Raw genomic sequence first — 20114 nt, forward strand, 5'->3', positions numbered from 1 at the left:
AGCAAGCTACAACCATCAAATAATAAGGCAGTCCTAGTGCTGTCCTGTCAAATAAAAAGGGCCTATACTAAAAAAAATATTGCAAATCTTTACCGCTAAGTTACGAAATAGTGTGGGATATTGTTCATCAGAAAAGTGTTCACAAAATAAGTCAAGATGATATAACTGGGGTCTCCCTTCCCCGCGTTTTTAGCACGGGACAAGGCGAGAATCTCGAGCACAGCACACTCCGGGGCTTCTCCAGCACAAGCTTACAGTTTGTTTCCAAATGATCAGGGCCTTCTGTGGCTAAGTCTCTTTTACACCAGGTTTCTTGCCTCAGAGAGCCTCATGTACTATAAACAACAAACAAAAAGTTCCTTTCAGTAATCTTCCCGTCGGGTGATAAAATGCAGATCAGTTTAGTTGATCAGATGTCATTCATCTGGTTACGGATGTCATATGTCATACAGATATCATTACAGATGTCTAGTATCTATATGGTGGGAGGTCAAACTAAATGTCATTGGCGCAAATCCAGGTGAGGACTTTCCGCCTGAAGCCGAAGTAAGGTTGGTCCATTCTAAGATCCAGAGGGAGTTTGTTCCAGGTTTGCGCAGCTATGACTGGGAAACTAGAGCCGCCAGCTGTACTCTTTTTGAATGTAGGCATCACTAAGGTGAAGGCGTTGGTCAATCTGGTAGGACGGTTTGAAGTTCTCTTGTGGATTCTGTTTGCCAGGTAGGGAGGGGCTATGTTGTTAAGACATTTGGATGTAAGGGAGAGTATTTTGAGGGCGATCCTGTCTTTGATTTTTAGCCAGTGGATATTTTTCCTAATGGCGGAGATATGAACTCTGTTGGGAATATTTAAAGCTACTCTGATAGCGTTATTTTGGAGAGTTTGTAGTTTGTCAAGGATATACTTGTTAGAGCCTGCATAGAGGGCATTGCAGTAATCTAGCTTAGATATGATGAGGGCATTGGCTAATGTAATGCAGCTAGTTTCAGTTAGAAATGGTCTGCATGCTCGGATTAATTTACAAGTATATGCAGTGGAAGATGCTAGAGAATTCGTTTGTTTTTTGAAGGTAAGCGCTGAGTCAAGATAAACCCCGAGGGTTTTGACGGCAGGCATCACTTTAATGACGTTATTGTCGATGTTGAATGAGGCATAGTTGGGGTCAAGTTTTTTGATGGTCAATGCTGAGCCAAGGATCAGTAGCTCAGTCTTGTCGTCGTTCAGGCAGAGGCCGTGTGATGCCATCCAAGCCTGAATGAGGAGATATATCTTATTTACTAAGGCCGTGTCTTCCAAGAAGTTACCCGAAAGGGGGATTAGAATCTGAGTGTCATCTGCATAGTTAGTGTAGACAACACCCAGTCTGTCCAACTTGTCAAACAAGGGCTTAGTAAAGATGTTATACATCGTCGGAGAAACACATGATCCTTGGGGAACACCGCATGAAACTTGTATGGGATCAGCGGCTGCTAAGGGGGAGAAGACTCTCATTGTCCGGTTTGCAAGGAAGGATTGTACCCAGGTTATGGCATCACTTGAGAAATGTGCGGCCGAGCTTAGATGATTGCATAAAACTGCATGATCTACCAAGTCGAAGGCCGCAGATAGGTCAAGGAGGAGTAGCATAGCTGATTTACCATTGTCCTTCAACTCGTCAATTTGGGTCTTGAGGTCAATCAGGGCTGTTTCAGTACTATGAAGAGGGCGGAAGCCAGATTGCTGTGAGCCTAGTAAATTGTTGGTTTCTAGGTAGTCCTGAATTTGCAGGTATGCTACTCTGTCAATGATTTTAAGTAGGAATGGGACAGTGGTGATGGGTCTATAGTTAGTTGGTATTGCAGGGTCGAGAGTTTGTTTTTTTAGCAAGGGAAGTACCCAGGATTGTTTGAGGTTATTGGGTACTAGATTAGACTTAAAGGATGCATTAATAAGTTTTGAAATGAAGGGTGCTAGGTCTCGCGCTGCATCTTTTATGATTTGGGCCGGGCAGTTGTCTCCTTTGCAATTGGAGGGCTTTAGAGATAGTATGATTTTTTCTGTCTCTAGTATGGATACTTTTCTAAAGCTAAATGGGTGAGGGGTGTTAGCTTGGTTAAGGAGGATCTGAGGTTGCAGTATAGACTCTGTTTGCGAAGGCAAGGAGGCTTTTTTGTTAGCAATTTTAGTTTGGAGCAGGCTAATTTTACCCGCCAGGGCATTTTGTATATTGGTGCACCAAGGCTTATTTTTAGGAATGTTGTCGGGTGGGGTTATGGGTGATTCCATTTCGCGGAGGATGGAGAATAGCTCCTTAGTGTCTGATTTGGCTTTGGAAATTCTGGCATTGAAGGTGTTTCTTTTGGTGTTTATGATTTCCTTTTTATACTGTTTGGTAATGGTGGCTAATTTCGTTTTGTTCTCCTCAGTGGGTGAATGTTGCCAGATAGACTGCAACTTTCTTTTTTGGATTCTAAGGTCTTTCAGGTGTGGCGTGAACCAGTTATTAAGGTGACAAAGTTGTTTACTTTTGCGTAGCTTAGTGGGGGCAATCAAGTCAAGTGCCTTGATCATTGTACTGTTGTAGGCTTCCACCAGCGACGAGGGGTCTGTGATATTGTCTAAGTTATTGAGAGTAGGGAGGAGATGGGGTAGGAGTAGTTCTGCTGTGATGTCTTTTTTACTTCTCGTAGGGAGTGGCGGGGCCATGAGTATGGGTTTAGGTCGGATAAGGTCTAGTGAGGCGTTGAATGCAATTAAGTAGTGGTCAGTCCAGGATTGAGGTATTATATTAGTAATGGTAATGTTACAGTTCCGATCAGCAACCCAGTCTAGGGTTCTACCTTTGGTATGAGTAGGGGAGGATACTTTTTGAGTTAGGGCGTAGTCATTCAGAAGTGAGGCGACAGATAGGGCATGTTTGTCGTTACCATCATTAAAGCCCAAATTAAAGTCTCCCAGTAGTAGTATTTGAGCGTGGTCTTTAGTGTTGTTAGTTACAATACTAGTTAGGTCATCTTCAAAGGTTCCTAATGGTCCAGGTGGTCTGTAGATGACATGCAAGGTGAGAGTCCGGTTACAAGAAAGGTGCATTTTGGCAGTAAGGAGTTCACAAGATGGGAGTATCGGGGTAGTAGCTAATTTAAAAGGTAAGGTAGATTTGTGAATGATAGCTAGGCCGCCACCTTTAGAGTTGGGTCTATCCACTCTTAGTAGTTGGTCGCCGTCAGGTATAGCTAGCATGATGGTTGGTCCGGCCGCCTCATTGAGCCAGGTTTCGGTTATGACTAATAGGTCTAAATTATCATTAGTTAGGGTGTCCGAGATCTCAGTAGCATGGGCTACCATGGATCTTGCATTAATCAGAGATCCAGTTATTGATAAGATACTGTTTGGTTGAGTCAAAGGAGGTTGTTTATTTTTGGTATAGGCATCTCTTTGTGACAGTGGCTGGTCGGTAGTTATGGGAACGGGATGTAGAGTGGTAGATTTGGGATTTTGTGAACGTTTATTTGCTGGATCAATGTAACCTCTGTGATTGTGGTAGGAGGATGGTTCATGAAGACAGGATAGTCTTGCCCTCAGTCTCATGTTTCTATCCTTGGCTGGGTATGAGGTCGTGGAAGCATGTGCCATGATGGTAAGGAGGCTCAGGGCAGAGTGTAAAAGTTGGTAACGGGTGATTTTCATTATGTTTATAGGCAGGGAGGGCCGAACACAGATTAGGGCATAAGTCGGGCAGGTCTAAATACGACCATATGGCATAACACAGATTAAGGCACGGATCAGGCAAGGTCTAAGTGCGACCATAGGGCATAACACAAATTAAGACACAAATCAGGCAAAGGTCTAAATACAACCCTAGGGTATAGCATAGATTAAGGTACAAATCAGGGCAAGGCTCTAAATATGACCAAAGGGCATAACACTGATTAAGGCACAGCTCAGGTAAGGTCTAAATGCGACCAAGGGGCATAACACAGATTAAGGCACAAGTCAGGCAAGGTTTAAATGCGAGCATAGGCCATAACACAGATTAAGGCACAGTTCAGGCAAGGTCTAAATGCGACCATATGGCATAACACAGATTAAGGCACGGATCAGGCAAGGTCTAAGTGCGACCATAGGGCATAACACAAATTAAGACACAAATCAGGCAAAGGTCTAAATACAACCCTAGGGTATAGCATAGATTAAGGTACAAATCAGGGCAAGGCTCTAAATATGACCAAAGGGCATAACACTGATTAAGGCACAGCTCAGGTAAGGTCTAAATGCGACCAAGGGGCATAACACAGATTAAGGCACAAGTCAGGCAAGGTTTAAATGCGAGCATAGGCCATAACACAGATTAAGGCACAGTTCAGGCAAGGTCTAAATGCGACCATAGGGCATAACACAGATTAAGGCACAAATCAGGCAAGGTCTTAATGCGACCATAGGGCATAACACAAATTAAGACACAAATCAGGCAAGGTCTTAATGCGACCATAGGGCATAACACAGATTAAGGCACAAGTCAGGCAAGGTCTTAATGCGACCATAGGGCATAACACAGATTAAGGCACAAATCAGGCGAGGTCTAAATGCGACCATAGGGCATAACACAGATTAAGGCACAAGTCAGGCAAGGTATAATAGTAGTTCTAGTGTAGTACATAGTAGGTGTGGCAGTGTTTGAGTCCGGAGTGAGTCAAATTGTCTAAATTGGGTAGCACCACGGTTTGGGTAGGGACTTAAGCCAGCAGAAACGTGAGCTAAAGGTGGTGACTAAATTTGACTTGTAACAAATGGCACAGGGGTTAGCTACACATTAATGTTTTAGGATGCGTTCAAATGGCAAATATGCTACAAATGTCATCATTAGGTTAGTAGGGCTGAGATGCGATACGAGTGACTCAAAGAAAGTATAATGCGTGGCTAGCTGGGTGTAGGAGACACTTACCCAGATGATTGAGGCAATGTGGTAGGAATCGGGCAACGTTTCTGGCCCCTGGCTCCTCCGGCTCACGACAGGCTCAGGACAGACACAAGCCTTTGTGCCTAAGCCTTCGTGCTGTGAGCCGGCGTGCACCTTGCCGGCGCTTGATTGGTGCACAAATGTGCACTGTAGCCCAATCCGAACAGCGGATGGTGCCAGAAGGGGAGTTAGGTAGGGAAATCCTTTTAGGTGCGGTGGGCGGACATCTTGGAAGGTGGTTGGCCTCGTGGTGCCTTATGGTGTCGTGGGGCGAACTAAGGGGTGAAGAGGGCAATGGGCAAAATAAAGGACATAAATGCCGGCGCTTTCACTCTGGAGGCTTCGTGTTAAGCAAACTAGGAATTTGCTCGATTTTCAGGCGCCGCTGGTAGCCGTTGCAGCATCTGCTACAAAGTAGCCTGCAGGCTTACCTTGCAGCCGCGGGTGATGCCGTGGATGGTGCACTGCTCCGGCAGTGTGGGAGGAGCACCTGCTCCTTGCTGGGGACGCACGTCTTCTGTAGGGCTCAGGACAGACACAAGCCTTTGTGCCTAAGCCTTCGTGCTGTGAGCCGGCGTGCGCCTTGCCGGCGCTTGATTGGTGCACAAATGTGCGCTGTAGCCCAATCCGAACAGCGGATGGTGCCAGAAGGGGAGTTAGGTAGGGAAATCCTTTTAGGTGCGGTGGGCGGACATCTTGGAAGGTGGTTGGCCTCGTGGTGCCTTATGGTGTCGTGGGGCGAACTAAGGGGTGAAGAGGGCAATGGGCAAAATAAAGGACATAAATGCCGGCGCTTTCACTCTGGAGGCTTCGTGTTAAGCAAACTAGGAATTTGCTCGATTTTCAGGCGCCGCTGGTAGCCGTTGCAGCATCTGCTACAAAGTAGCCTGCAGGCTTACCTTGCAGCCGCGGGTGATGCCGTGGATGGTGCACTGCTCCGGCAGTGTGGGAGGAGCACCTGCTCCTTGCTGGGGACGCACGTCTTCTGTAGGGCTCAGGACAGACACGAGCCTTTGTGCCTAAGCCTTCGTGCTGTGAGCCGGCGTGCGCCTTGCCGGCGCTTGATTGGTGCACAAATGTGCGCTGTAGCCCAATCCGAACAGCGGATGGTGCCAGAAGGGGAGTTAGGTAGGGAAATCCTTTTAGGTGCGGTGGGCGGCCATCTTGGAAGGTGGTTGGCCTCGTGGTGCCTTATGGTGTCGTGGGGCGAACCAAGGGGTGAAGAGGGCAATGGGCAAAATAAAGGACACAAATGCCGGCGCTTTCACTCTGGAGGCTTCGTGTTAAGCAAACTAGGAATTTGCTCGATTTTCAGGCGCCGCTGGTAGCCGTTGCAGCATCTGCTACAAAGTAGCCTGCAGGCTTACCTTGCAGCCGCGGGTGATGCCGTGGATGGTGCACTGCTCCGGCAGTGTGGGAGGAGCACCTGCTCCTTGCTGGGGACGCACGTCTTCTGTAGGGCTCAGGACAGACACAAGCCTTTGGGCCTAAGCCTTCGTGCTGTGAGCCGGCGTGCGCCTTGCCGGCGCTTGATTGGTGCACAAATGTGCGCTGTAGCCCAATCCGAACAGCGGATGGTGCCAGAAGGGGAGTTAGGTAGGGAAATCCTTTTAGGTGCGGTGGGCGGCCATCTTGGAAGGTGGTTGGCCTCGTGGTGCCTTATGGTGTCGTGGGGCGAACCAAGGGGTGAAGAGGGCAATGGGCAAAATAAAGGACACAAATGCCGGCGCTTTCACTCTGGAGGCTTCGTGTTAAGCAAACTAGGAATTTGCTCGATTTTCAGGCGCCGCTGGTAGCCGTTGCAGCATCTGCTACAAAGTAGCCTGCAGGCTTACCTTGCAGCCGCGGGTGATGCCGTGGATGGTGCACTGCTCCGGCAGTGTGGGAGGAGCACCTGCTCCTTGCTGGGGACGCACGTCTTCTGTAGGGCTCAGGACAGGCTCTGTAGACTCTGTATGCCGGCCTTTCCTATGGCCTCTTGTTACTATATTATTCACAAGAAAAAGGGGACAAGCCAGAGTCTTTCGAATAGACACCTACGTGGCGCCGGACCACTCTGCAGCTGGTCTTTCCCTCGGTTTTAAAAGTTCAGTAGTACACAAGTTTTGTTCATAACAAGTTGCTGTTTGCAACCTTTGCTCAACACATTCGGTTTACTATCGGTTCTCCCTCCGACTCACCGGCTGTGCTGACCTCCTTGTCGTTTCTTATCCCTGGAGTCAATGACAGTACCACGGTAGCAAGCGCGCCTCCCTGCCTAGGTTATCAATTCGGGAGGGTCCTGTGCACTGTTGACATCTGTTAAACCACACATCAGCTGTAGTTCCCAGTCTTATGGTTCCTTTCACAAAGGCTTTGCAGGCTCCAGTCTCGCCTCCTTTCTTCTCCGTTTGAACTGCCATCCTGGAATAGCTGCTTCCTTGTGCGTTTGTCCTTGCTTCCAGTGTGCTCTTGTGCTCTTTTATCCCTGTGGGGGAAGGGAAAGGGCTGGTCAATTGCCTGACTCTGCCTGACGCTTGGGTTGGGACATGTCAGGTAAACAGCTCTGGTGCTCGTCTGTTGTCTTTCACGGTGTGCGAAAGTGTTTATGCTCGAGGGGGGTGGGGGGGTAGAGCTTCGAAATATCCAGGGTAGGATGGGGAAAAGGTGTTGTGAGGAAATATATTCTTCGTCCTAGGGAGGTTGGTGGATTCAGAAAGCTGAGATGAATAGGACGGAGGGTGTTTGGTTAAATCAGACTGGGAATTCGTAAAATAATCATCAGAGGGACGGGGAAAAGAATGACTGGGAGTATTCGGGTAGGCAAACGGAAAACAGGGATCCTGGGAAATGTAGTTTTCCATAGCAATGTGGTTTGGGTTCCTAATGGGTTACCGTAGGCAGAGGGTTTGTAGGATATTGATAGGGGAGATTCTTTGGGAGGAAGGGAGGTAGATTTGGAACAGCCTACAAATGCTTCAGGGACTTCGTCCTCTTCTCCTTCTTCCTCGGTATAATACTGCCTCTCACCTGGGGCATTCCTCGGAGCATCACCCTGTGTTTCCCGAACCCGGTGATCCTCGCTTGTCTACCCACAGGGTTGGAATCTGAGAGGGACAGCTCTTCCCTGGCCACCTGAATAAGGGATTCCCAAGATCTACTTGGGAGAATACCCTCAGGTTTCTCACACTTTCCACCTTGGATTTGGTGGGAACAGCTTCTCTCCGTCCACCTCAAATAAATGGGCATTGTCTTGTTCAGATGGGTCAGGCTGTCGCCTGTAATTATGAGGATTTTAGTCTGAATTTCTCAAAGGCGGCTTATCGTCTTTGTAGCGAGGAACTTTCCGCCTCCACACGTCCTTAGCTGGGTGCATCATTTCTGCTTGCCTCTGGCTATAGCGATCATGTAAGCCCTTGCATGTACTTGAAGCTTGTCTGCCCTTCCTCATTCATTTTAGTGGGCCTATACCTTCCATGTGTGTCCTTTATGGCTTTTCATGGTTAACTTGCTGAACCCATAGGAATAGCACTTTCTGGGTGGCATATAACTTTGCCACCCCTACCTCACTGATGTGGTAGGATTATTATTAGGCTATGTTATGTAGGATTCTTCTTATGCTTTGTTCTGCTATGCTACATTTGGCTCTCCCATACAGTTAGGCATCACACCACCCCTCCCCCATGTCACCACCCTCTGCCTCCCTGGGCCTGCTCTACATGCAGCACACTGGACAGGCACAAACCCCTCCGTGGGCAGAGGACATGTCAGACTTTCCCCTTCCGCTTATTCTCTATAAATATAGCATTAGCCCCATATATGGGAGCTAACAGAAGAGGTTTCTGCAAATGCCACTTATTCATAATACAACACAATGTCACTGCAGGGCTGCGTCACAAGTAAGATGTCGACAGTTCATGCCAAATGTCTGCAAATTTGTGCCAAGTAACACCCCCATTGTGAAAGCACAGAAACATATTAGTATTTGCTTAAGATATGTATATATACCGGCACTCAAGGGTGGGGGCCCTAGAGAGAGAGCTTGGTGTGCCAAACTGCATGAACACTTGCATTCTGTGTTCCCTGCTGATCTCTCTGTATGCCATGTATTTGCAAATCTAATACAGGAAGCATGATTTATCATAAGTCTGTGTCTCTCCCTTTATTTGCTTATTGTCTGCAAACTGAGGCCAGCCCTTGGGAAGAGGGCCGATCTTGACCACGACATGGGCGAAACCTCACCAAACTTTGCAAAACCAGTATATGTCCCCCTCGGAATGATTCTGCGATGTTTGGTACGGTTTCGTCACGGGGGTTGGAGCAAACCTATAGAGGGGGTGTCCCAAAAAGGTTGGAAATCCTCATCAACGTAATGGAAATGAAATTGTGCTCAAGCCTACAGCCCAAACCGCAGGACCGATTTTCACCAAATTTGCGCCAGGAGCGGCAGCTTGGCCTGAAATCGTGCTTTTGTAAATTTGGTGTAAATCCGTCCAGCTGTTTTTTCAAAACAGACAAAAAGTAGATCAAAATAAATGTGTGATATCTGGGTTCGGTCTGCGGACTCACATCCCTATTCGGTACGCGGACACTTCCGTGAACCAATCAGGATCAAGCGTGATATCTGTGGACATTGTACGCGCCTGCTGTTTGGATGGTGAAAAGAGTGAGGTGCGTCATATTTTTTTTTTTAAAGGGTCTCCATGTTGGACAGCCGATAGCTGCCAGTGTGCGCAGATAGCGCGGTGGGTTAAAAGTGTGGAAAACACATTTGGGATTATTTGGTGGTCGAAAGAGGGGCTAAAGGAGATGGAATAAAGATGATATGGAGCTGAGAACTAACAATTTGGAAAACACATTTGGGGTTATTTGATGGCTGAAAGAAGACATGGAAAGGGTGGCGGAGTGGAATGAAGATAATATGGAACTGTTTTTCTAGGTGAGATCGGGGTGTGCAGGTGCGGCTGAGTCCACGGTCACCTCTTACTGTCCATGGACATTATATTGATGGTGGGGGGTTCTGGGTGAGTTTTGTTATTTGAAGGTGTACTGTATGTGCTTGTTATATGGTTGAAATCTATTGTGGTGGTTGTAGCCTGTGGCCAGTGTAAGGAAGGCATGATATCAAACAGTGAAGACAGACACAAGTGATCACAGTTCAAGGGTGTTTAAATGGGTTGGTTGAACGCCTATCTAAACCTAAGGATGGGAGCAAGCTAAGACCATCAAATAATAATGCAGTCCTAGTGGAGTCTGTGTCAAAATAAAAGGGACTATACTAATAAACCTATTGCCAATCCTTCTAAATACAAACGGGTGTGTGACAGTGAAGTATGCAAACGAAAAGTGCTCAAGAAATAATATGTCCGTACGATTGAGCAGTTGGCTTCTCTTCCCCACGTTTTCAGCACGGGGCAAGACGGCACGTGCAAGCTTCGTACAAACTCTGGCTTCTTGGTTACGAGGTAACAGTTCAAAACATAGGCATTGGGGCGTTCTGCCAAAGTCACTCTCTTGATGACAGTCTCTTACTGCAGCTGGCCTGATGTAACAAACAAAACACAAAAGTTACTTTCCTTTGTCAGAGTTTTCACATTCACACGTTCACAACTGGTCAACCTTGTTCGGGCTCGTACCACACGCCCCCCTTGTTGAGGCTCAGACCCCTTTTCCACAATGTTCACAATTGTTCTCCCTCATTCGGGCTTGGACCATGGATCTTCCTCATTCGGGCTCAGATCCCACACTTTCAAATGTGCGATGGGTTTGTTTAAACCGGCGCAGGACCACTTCACACAATTGTATTTCACATCAATCTTCTACTTTCGTTTTTCTTGGCGGGATACCTTACAGAGACTTTTGATCGAGCTCATTCACCGTGCCTGACCACTCTGTCAATGGTATTGTATCTTTTCTTCTCAAGTTCAAACATTCATCAGCAGTTTAACTTTACTCGCGTCCTTCACAGTGCTCGTTATGGGTTGTTGCCGCTTGCAACCTTGACTTCAACACAGACCAGTCTTGCATCGGTCTCCCCAACTCACCGGCTGTGTCGATCTCTCTATTGGTTCTTTGTTCTTGGAGCCAAGGGCGATACCACATCGTCTGCTGCTCCTCCCCGCCTTTGTCATTTACGCGGGAGGGCCCTCAATATCTTCGACACACAATGCAGGATTATTCAGTCTAGTTTTCTGGCCTTAGGCTTTCTGCCTTGAAGGTTTTTTTTAAAGTAGCTGCAGCTTGCCAAAAAGGTCAAGGGTACTTCCCTTCTGACGAACCCTTCTTGGTTTGCGGTCTTTCTCCCCTTGTTCAGCTGCCGACTCGAAACTGCTATACCTTTATGTGCTTTGCCTCACTCTGAGTGTGCTCTCGTGCTCTGCCTTTTATCCGTGTGGGCAAGTTTAATGGCAGTCAGGTGTGAGTGAATGTCAGTAATTGCCTGACCATAGTATTGGGACATGTCAGGTACACAGCTCGAGAGAGTCTGTTTTCTCACAGTGCGGGCTGTCCATGTGAAAGTGTCGGATGAGGGAAAAGGAGGGGGGAGGTTCCCATATATCCTACCTATAGGATGGGGGTGAAGGTGTTACAGGGAAGAGAGAGATACTGAATCTTGCTATCTGGTGTCCCACCCCCACTCCCCGAAGACCCCTCATCCAGGTGATCATCCTGCACTGCTCCACCTCCAGAAACTGGATCCAAACGTGATGGCACTGTCCTGGCCACCTGAATGACAGATCCCGGGGACTAGCGTGTGAGACACCTTCTGGTTTCACACCAGATTATTGTGGGCGTGGCAGAAGGCCATGCCCCCAGAAATCTAGCCACTGGCAACACATAGAATAGTAATGTGTATGGTAATTATAGGTAATGAAGGGGTAGTATACAGTATTTGTAATATGGTGGAATGATATAAAGTATATATTGTATTTATGATTGTACTACAATTGAGGATAGTGCTCCTTAATGTCTCATCCACCTTTATTATGGCGACCGATTGCATCCTTTAGCACCATGGACCGGGTACTGGACTGGCTGATCTGTTTTCCTCACTAACCGCCTTTCCCAGCTGGAACTGGGCTGCTTGTACTCCACCACCTTACTGTGTAATTGCAAAGTACCCCAGGGTTTTATCCTATCTTTGTGGCAATTACATATCAATTTGCTCCCTATGGCTCACCTGATGTGTTATTTTCTCATTTCCAGTGTTATGTTAATGACGCACAGTTTTCCTTAAACTTCCCTGAACTAATTTGTTCTCATTTTTTATTCATGATTGTCTGACCTCCATTGAGGAATTGTTCCGGCTAACAATCTCGGTCTGAATTGTGTATATGGTATTTATGTTTTTAATACAATTGAGGATGGTGCTCATTGAAGTCTCGTCCACCTTTTACACAGTGAACCATTATATCCTTCTTAAAAGGTTACATGATGCCTTTAGCATCATGGATAAGGCAATGGACTGGCTGATCTGTTTTTCTCACAAAATGCCCTTCCCAACTGCAATTGGGCTGCTTGTACTCCACCACCTCACTGTGTATGTGCAGAGTACCCCAGGGTTTTATTGTATCATTCTGGCAATTAAATATCTATTTCCTCCATTTGGCTGACCTGATGTCTTCTTTCCTCATTTCCGGTGTTATGTCAATGACACACAGCTTTCCCCCTGAACTAATTTGCTGACCTTGTTTTTTTTAATCCCTGATCTGACCACCATTGATGCATTGTGTGTGTGTGGCTAATATCTGTCTCAATGCCAGTAAGATGGAGATCCTTCTTATTATGACACTGGTACCCTGTTTTGCTTCTAACCTGTGTCTGCTGTCTTTGGGCCGTCTACTATTAGCATTTTGTGAGAACAAAAACCTTGGGGTTATCTTTTCTCTCTTTTACTACTTACATTTTGGAGCTTGTAAATAAAGCCTATGGTTTGAGCTTGACCACTTTAGAGGCATTGTACCGTTACCTTCCCCAGAAGCTCAATGTCTGTAGAGCCCTGGTACTGTGTAGGCTGCACTACTGCAACAGCCTTTTCATTAACCTCCCCATTTGTTGTCTATATCATCTTCGACTAATCTAGGATAGAGCTACAAGACTTATCCTTGGCCTGAAGCCCAGGGATGGTATTGCTTCAGCCCGAAAATGTGTACATTGGGTCCTGCTAATTGCAAGGACTATAATATGGCCAACTTTGTTTCCCTAAATACTGCACTGCTACAGCGCTCTGCTGCTGTAACTCCAATACTCTGCTTGTTAAATGCTTTTTGAAACAGAGTGGGAGGCACGTTTGTCTTCGGCCGGTGCCTCTCTTTAGAACAGCCTTCCTGCTCCTTCTATACTTGAGCTGGACTTCCTTAAGTTTGGAAAACGTCTCATATCTGTGCTTTTGTCTTCCCGTTTTACTTAATCGCTTCCTTGCTAACTCATACCACTGCCACTGACACTGGTGGCTACATCCCTCATAAACCTCACTGGTTACAGGCCCTATAGCTAGTCAACACCAGTACAACCCTACACCGCTGCCCTTGCAGGTGTATCGCCGGGTGGCTGTGTACCACACCCATGGGACTCCGTTGCCCCAGGAGGTAGTTGGTGTCCTCCCACTTTGGCAGGTCTTGGTACTTTCCTTCTGAACTTCTTTGAGCATTTGGTAATCCCTATTCCTCTTTCCATCCATGCACTTATTTTACTGCACAATTCACATGTGCATTTATATAACAGCAGTGTGTAAATTGTTCTTGGATAAGCAAGGGGAATGCACATGGAAAGGATTTGTGAAGTAAGGAAAGAGGCAGCAAACAAAGCTATGGAAGGGCAGGTGAAAAGGGGAAGATGTTAGGTGTGCATTAGATCTAAGGTAGGGAGCAGTGGTGTGTTGCAGTATATACAGAGTACAGTTGTCTTCGAAAGATATGGATCAACAGCCTCTCTTATAGCTTGCATGGTAGCTGGTGGGATATTGTGCCCCACCGGAGTAGCCTGTGTGGTGGTAGTGTTGAGGCGATATGCCCCGAGGTGGCGGGGTGACCCTGTGGATAACAGCCCGCTGCCCAAGTTCAGGGTCAGAGCATAGCAAGGGTCCCTTAATGGGGGTGGCGGGCTGTTACCCACAGGGTGGGCCCAGTCAACAAGGGGCATATCGTCATTAGTGATTCGAAATTGAGGGGAGCTGGGAGCTATTTAGCTCTTGCTTCTAGCATAGTAGAACCTGGTTAACTTGAAACCAACAGCTACCAGTAGCTACATTTGGCTCTTAGGGCCAACTGGTGCCTTATAAACATGTAAATGTGACATTAACTTGGAGTATTTGAGAATGTTAAAAAAAAAAAGAAATTAAACCCATCTAATGCACATTTAAACACAATCGTTCTTACAAAATTGACAAAATGTTAAAGGAGCGTCTCTGGTAGCTCCTGGTTCCCCTGCGGTAGCTCCTGCCTACTGGGTGAGGCCCAACACCCAGGAGCTGGTTTTAGCTCCTGCTCGTTGAATCTCAATTTCAAACCCTGCATTAGCACGCATGTAGTGCGCTTCACGGGTGCTAAATGGTTTAAATTTAAAAAAGTATTTTCTCCCCTCTTCCATTTCCATGGCGGCCACACAGGGAAAGGGACCGGGAACAAACAAAAAAACAGGTTTGGTGGGGGTAGATGACGGGTGGGGGAGCCAGCCATTAGGCGGCTTGGAACGCAGGCTTTCACTGCTAGTGTCCGCCCGCATTCCTAGCCACCTGATTGGCTGGCTCCCCGCCCAGGGTGCTAATGGTTGAGGAAGATGAGGTACAGTAAGACAGCCTACTACTTCCTGAGAAAGGAAACAGCCTTTCTCAGAGCATCGCGTGGTCGGATTTAGTGTGACGGCTGTTGGGGGGAATTTTCATTTCTGTGCAAAAATCCTGCCACTTTAGAGACCCCCAGCTCTTTTGCTGGACTTAATGAGACCTGTTTCTCACAATCTCGTGTTTTTACCTGATTTGGATTTTGTGTTTTCACTGTTTTTGGATTCTGACAAACTCCATTGGCATCTGCTTTTTGTATGGTGACACACAGCCCCTTCAGTGCAGTGTCAATGAGAAATCATTTAGATTTCTATTAAGGTTTAAATACCTTTTCTTGGGTGGGCTACAGTTGCCAAGAAGAGTAACGTGAAACTGACTTTATTTACCTTTTATCTTTGTGGGTCCAGCACACACCATCTTAAGTGGAGTGCTGGGGGTTACTTAGTAGCCCCTTATCCTACGTACTCATGTAATATTTTTATGTTACGGTCACTACTTTAAATGGCTGGTGGCAGTGGTTTACTTTTTCCTACCATTGTGCTTTTCTACCGCAGGCTGAACCCTCAGCTGCAGTACAGCACCCATGGATGACCATTTTGTCAAAATGGCCCATGTCTTCTTTTTTCGCTATTTTCTGTTTGTGAGGTCTTTCTTGGGTTTTACTCGGTGCGTTGACATGTTTGAGCCCTTTGTTTGACTTGCCTTTGGCGAACATCTGCCCTGAAACCCACCCCTGGCTCCAATGTGTCTGGAAGGTCAGCATGCGAGGGAGGGTCCTGAAACTCCCCTGTCCTTTGTCTCTAGGAATGCCTGAATGCAACTAGTCCTGATTGGCTGGCTGGCTGTCCTGACAGAACAGCCACTCTGCTGTGTGATTGACAGCCTAGCCTGTGCAATAATGGGAAAACCCTGCTTAAAAGGCGAGGGTTTTGGGACTACAGACACTGGGAGAAACACCCAAATAAGAAACCGTGAACGAAGCTTGCTGCAACCTCCTGGACCTTTGAATTGCCCAGTGAAGCCATGCTGCTGTGCTGAACTCCTTTTTCACCTCGATAGAGAAGCACCGGAGTTGGTTGGTCCCACTAACCCAAGGGAAGTAGTCGTCCCTTCCGGAGCTTCTCTTGTCGATTAGGAAAAAGGAGTTTCAGCACAGCAGCAGGGCTTCACCAGGCAATTCAAAGATCCAGGAGGATGCAGCAAGCTTCGTTCACGGTTTCTTCGTCGGGTTGTTCCTCCCAGTGGTAGACTCTGTCTTCAGTCTAAGAACCCTCGCCTTTTAAGCAGGTTTCTCTTTCATGCACAGCCCATCCGGACTGGGTGCATTCAGGTTTCCCTGGAGACGAAGGACAGCAGAGTTTCAGGCACCTCCCTCACTTCCTGCCCTTCCAGACATACTGGAGCCAGAGGCGGGTTTCAGTACTGAAGCCCGCCAAAGGTAAAACTAACAAAGGGCTCAAACCTGCCTTGGCGCACAGAGTAAAACCCAAGAAAGACCTCACACACAGAAGATGGCAAAAAAAGAAGACCGGGGCCATTTTGACACCGTGGTCACCCTTAGGTGCTATACTGCAGCAGAGGATTCAGCCTGCGGTAGAAAAGCACAATGGTAGGAAAGTTAAACCACTGCCACCAGCCATTTAAAGTAGTGAGGTTAACATAAAAACTGTTACATGAGTAGGTAGGATAAGGGGCTACTAAGTAACCCCCCATCACTTCACATAAAATGGTGTGTGCTGGACCTACAAAGAGAAAAGGTAAGTAAAGTCAATTTCACTTTACTATTATTGGGAACAGTAGTTCACACAAGAAAAGGTATTTAAACCTTATGAGAAATCTAAGGGATTTCTCTGACACTGCACTGAATGTGCTGTGCGTCACCATACAAAAAGTAGATGGCTACAGAGTTTGTCAGACTCCAAAAACAAAGGAAACACATAATCCAAATCAGGTCAAAACATATGAGAGAGTGAACAAAAGGGCTCACTTACTTCAGGATTAAAATTAAAAAGTCCTAAAGTCCAGCAAAAGAGCTGGGGGTCTCTAAGGTTGAAGGGAATTAGCACAGAAATGAGAATTCTCCCTAACACCGCGTGTGCGCACAAGGGGCCTCATTACGACCCTTGCGGAATTCGGAAAACGATGGCGGAAATGCAATACCGCCATCGAATAGCGCTCGGTGCGACTATGACCCGTCACCGCAAAGTACGAAGCCATTAGCGACACCGTAGTGAACGCCAACGCTAACTGCACCAAGCACGCGCGCGCGCGCCATGCGAAACCGCAAACACCACCATGGCGCAAGGGTACGCCAATTCCGACCCTAGCGGACATGTACCTAACGCCATCAGGCATGGCGGAATGGTGAGAAGTACGGCATCGCGAATCAACCGTAAACGGCCCCACTGAGTGCCTGTACACCGCTCCCTGCCCACAAAGTACAACTCCCCGTAGGTGCAATGAAGTCACAATGCAACCATTGAAATGTACAAGTCACCCATGCATGGCAACGAACAAAAGAAACACAAGAGGGGCCAATGGGAGCTGCAGGGCACAGATGGCACGAATACAGAAGCCATCCCAATGGACATGACCACAGTCCCCCACCAAGAAACGCACGCAAACACAGGCACCTGTGACCAGCAATATTCCGAGAATCACATCATTCCACCAGTCCACCTGGCTGACCGGCATCTGTTACACAAAACCCAATCCCCCGCCCCTGAGCATGACAACATTCAAACTGTCAAATTGGCAGCCCCCATCCCTGACCTCACGGGCTTCGTAGGCAAACGCGCCCAGTACAGTACCACGCAACTAAACTCCGAAGCTGGAACCCAATGCAGATCTCCTCACAATACATCGCCCCCCAAATAGGCATATGCCACATCACTTGCAAAGAAAAACGCTACACGGGCCAAATCAGAATAGAAATTTAATGCACATCAAAATCACCAAGCCCATACAGCCATCAGGCCATGAACTCCAAAACACTAATCACCATTGTGGGCTGCATCCGCAAGAAATGACCAGCCACTACTTGTGTGTCGCCCTGTTCCCTCATGGTACACAGAGCCACATTCACGTACGAAAAGGCAACATGGAAGCGCACAGAACCGCAGGGCCGTCCCAATGGGGAGGCACTAGTCCAGCTGAAAGGCCGAAATGTTGCTCCGAGCCACCAGTACTGCGTAAGGGCATGTGGGCCATTGGCGATCGTCCCATAAGATCGTAATGCTGCTCCACTGATTAACACGAAGCAGCAGGTGTCGGGAGTAAAACCCATCGGCAGGAGTGGCATACAGATGGCAGTGGCAAAAGGGGAGGAGATACCTGTCAACCAAAAGACAAGAAAAAGAACAGAATGGCCATCAGAACTACATTCGAACAACTCACTTCAATGATCACACGAAATCCACAGCCATATGCATGCTAGCCCACTCCAAAGGATCATCACCACCCCAAAACCACTTGCGACTCATAACCATCTATATCGAGGTGCAAACACCATCACAAACGAGTGTACCTGTGCATGCGTCTGTCAAAACAGAATCCATCAGATGGGAATGTTAACGTGCATGGACACAAGTGTCTGAGGGCGCGTCGAGACAGGGAGGGCTCAACAAGGCCAGATAGACGATGGTCCCACTATGGCAGCCCTGCATCACATAGCGTAGGGGAGGCGGATAGATCCCAAGAAGCCCTGTACATGGCAAACTCTGTATCAAATCACCTGGCCATGCATCCATTCATCATTCCCTCATCCCGGGATCAAAACGCCTGAATAATTACTCACATAACATTAGAAACATCCATTGAGTCTGTGCGTTATGCAGCCTGCAAAATCCACAGTGCCCCAGCCCGTAATTCCAGTGTTGTGAAGTAACATGTATTTGGGAACGGCCGGCCTCATCGCCCACGTAGCTATTGCGCATCCCAAACTATTCATATCAATCATTGCTTCCTCGCCATGGCCCCTGTCTCAAGGACATTGAACAATAGAACGTTATATTTGCAGTCAGACCTGTGGGCATCTCCTCGCCGCTAGCTGGAAACCGAAAGCGCCGCCCTTCGAATTCCTCATTTGCAACATCACGTCGAAAAGGCATCTGTGGCCGTTTGAAATCACTAATTATTCCATCGAGTGCGGCTGTGTGTGAAAATGGCAACTGCCTTCACCCACAAATGGGACGCCCCGCCCGTCGTTGCAACTCGGTACAGTGATGCATGAGGGCCCACCGTTACTCGAGTACTACGTTCCACTGACCCTTCACAAGTCTGTTTGCGACTGCACAGATAGTATGTGAAACAATGGGACCACAGCAGAATGAACATATCAACCAATCTTACACGGCCATCGGGTACAAATACATGATTGCAATAGCAAGATGCCATTCCCCGAATTGCAGCGTTGTGCGCGGGACGTGCTCGGCCAAAGGGGAGAGCAGTTTGCACAGGTGGAATGAATCACCACAGGTGGAGGCCATACAGCCTGAAAACACATAAATTGCACACCCAGTCTCCTCCCACAACCACACCGAAATGCTACCGGCAGGACTCGCGATGTTGGCCCTGGGGGACCTGATAGCACTGCAAGTACTCCAACTCCAAGAAGAAGACGAACCCCAACTACAACCGGCCGCACGGAGGAGACGCAGGAGGAGGAGGAGGCCAAGGCAGGGCCAGCAAGGGCCGCCAGCACAGCCACTACCACCACGCAGGCAGCCCGCAATCCCACGCCTCCGAGCACATCCGTTCAACCTCACTGATGAGCAGATCCACACCCTCTACCGTCTGGACCGGGACACCATAGCCGCCATTGTGGACATGACACAGGCTGACCTTGTCAGCATGATAGATAGCCCAACCGCCATCCCACCCCTACTGAAGGTGGTGTCTGTACTCCACTTCCTGGCCACAGGCACCTACCAGCACACAGTCGGACAGTTGCATGGCATTTCTCAGCCACTGTTCTCACGGACACTATATCAAGTGCTCGATGCCCTCCTGCAGCACGCAGACGACTACATCTCTCTACCACGCTCGGAGCAGGAAATTACCAACACAAAAGTGGGATTCCATGCACTTGCCGGCATACCGGGTTGCATTGGTGCCATCGACTGCACCCATGTGGAATTGGTCGTCCCACATGCCATGGAGGCCCAGTACCGCAACCGAAAACAATTTCATTCCCCGAATGTACAAATGGTGTGTGACTCCAACAGGATCATTACACATTGTTGTGCCCGATTCCCTGGATCAACCCATGATTCTATGGTCTTGAGGAACTCTACAATACCACGCTACATGGAGCGACACGCAGGGAACAGATCCTGGCTACTCGGTGAGTCTCATTACATGCATGATTATGTGGGGTATGTGATTTGGCAATGACCTGGCAGGAAGGGGGGGGGGGGG

The 20114-nt window shown here is 47.9% G+C and overlaps 1 protein-coding gene across 5 annotated transcripts in view; it reads right to left on the reverse strand.

The window, feature by feature from the left end:
• IRF3 (interferon regulatory factor 3) overlaps window positions 1-20114 on the reverse strand; it is a 430041-nt gene that overhangs the window by 44456 nt on the left and 365471 nt on the right. The window contains exon 12 of one of the 5 annotated variants that reach the window (XM_069605198.1): window positions 285-335. The exons of 3 other annotated variants lie outside the window; for them this stretch is intronic. In XM_069605198.1, coding sequence (XP_069461299.1) covers window positions 300-335 — 36 coding nt within the window. In that variant the 3' untranslated portion in view covers window positions 285-299. Of the gene's footprint in view, window positions 1-284; window positions 336-17898; window positions 18030-20114 lie in introns of those variants that run through there. One more of the 5 variants, XM_069605195.1, reaches the window with a different exon arrangement.

The sequence above is a fragment of the Ambystoma mexicanum genome, chromosome 1p, assembly GCF_040938575.1.
Source record: "Ambystoma mexicanum isolate Mex_15411 chromosome 1p, UKY_AmexF1_1, whole genome shotgun sequence".
Taxonomy (NCBI): domain Eukaryota; kingdom Metazoa; phylum Chordata; class Amphibia; order Caudata; family Ambystomatidae; genus Ambystoma; species Ambystoma mexicanum.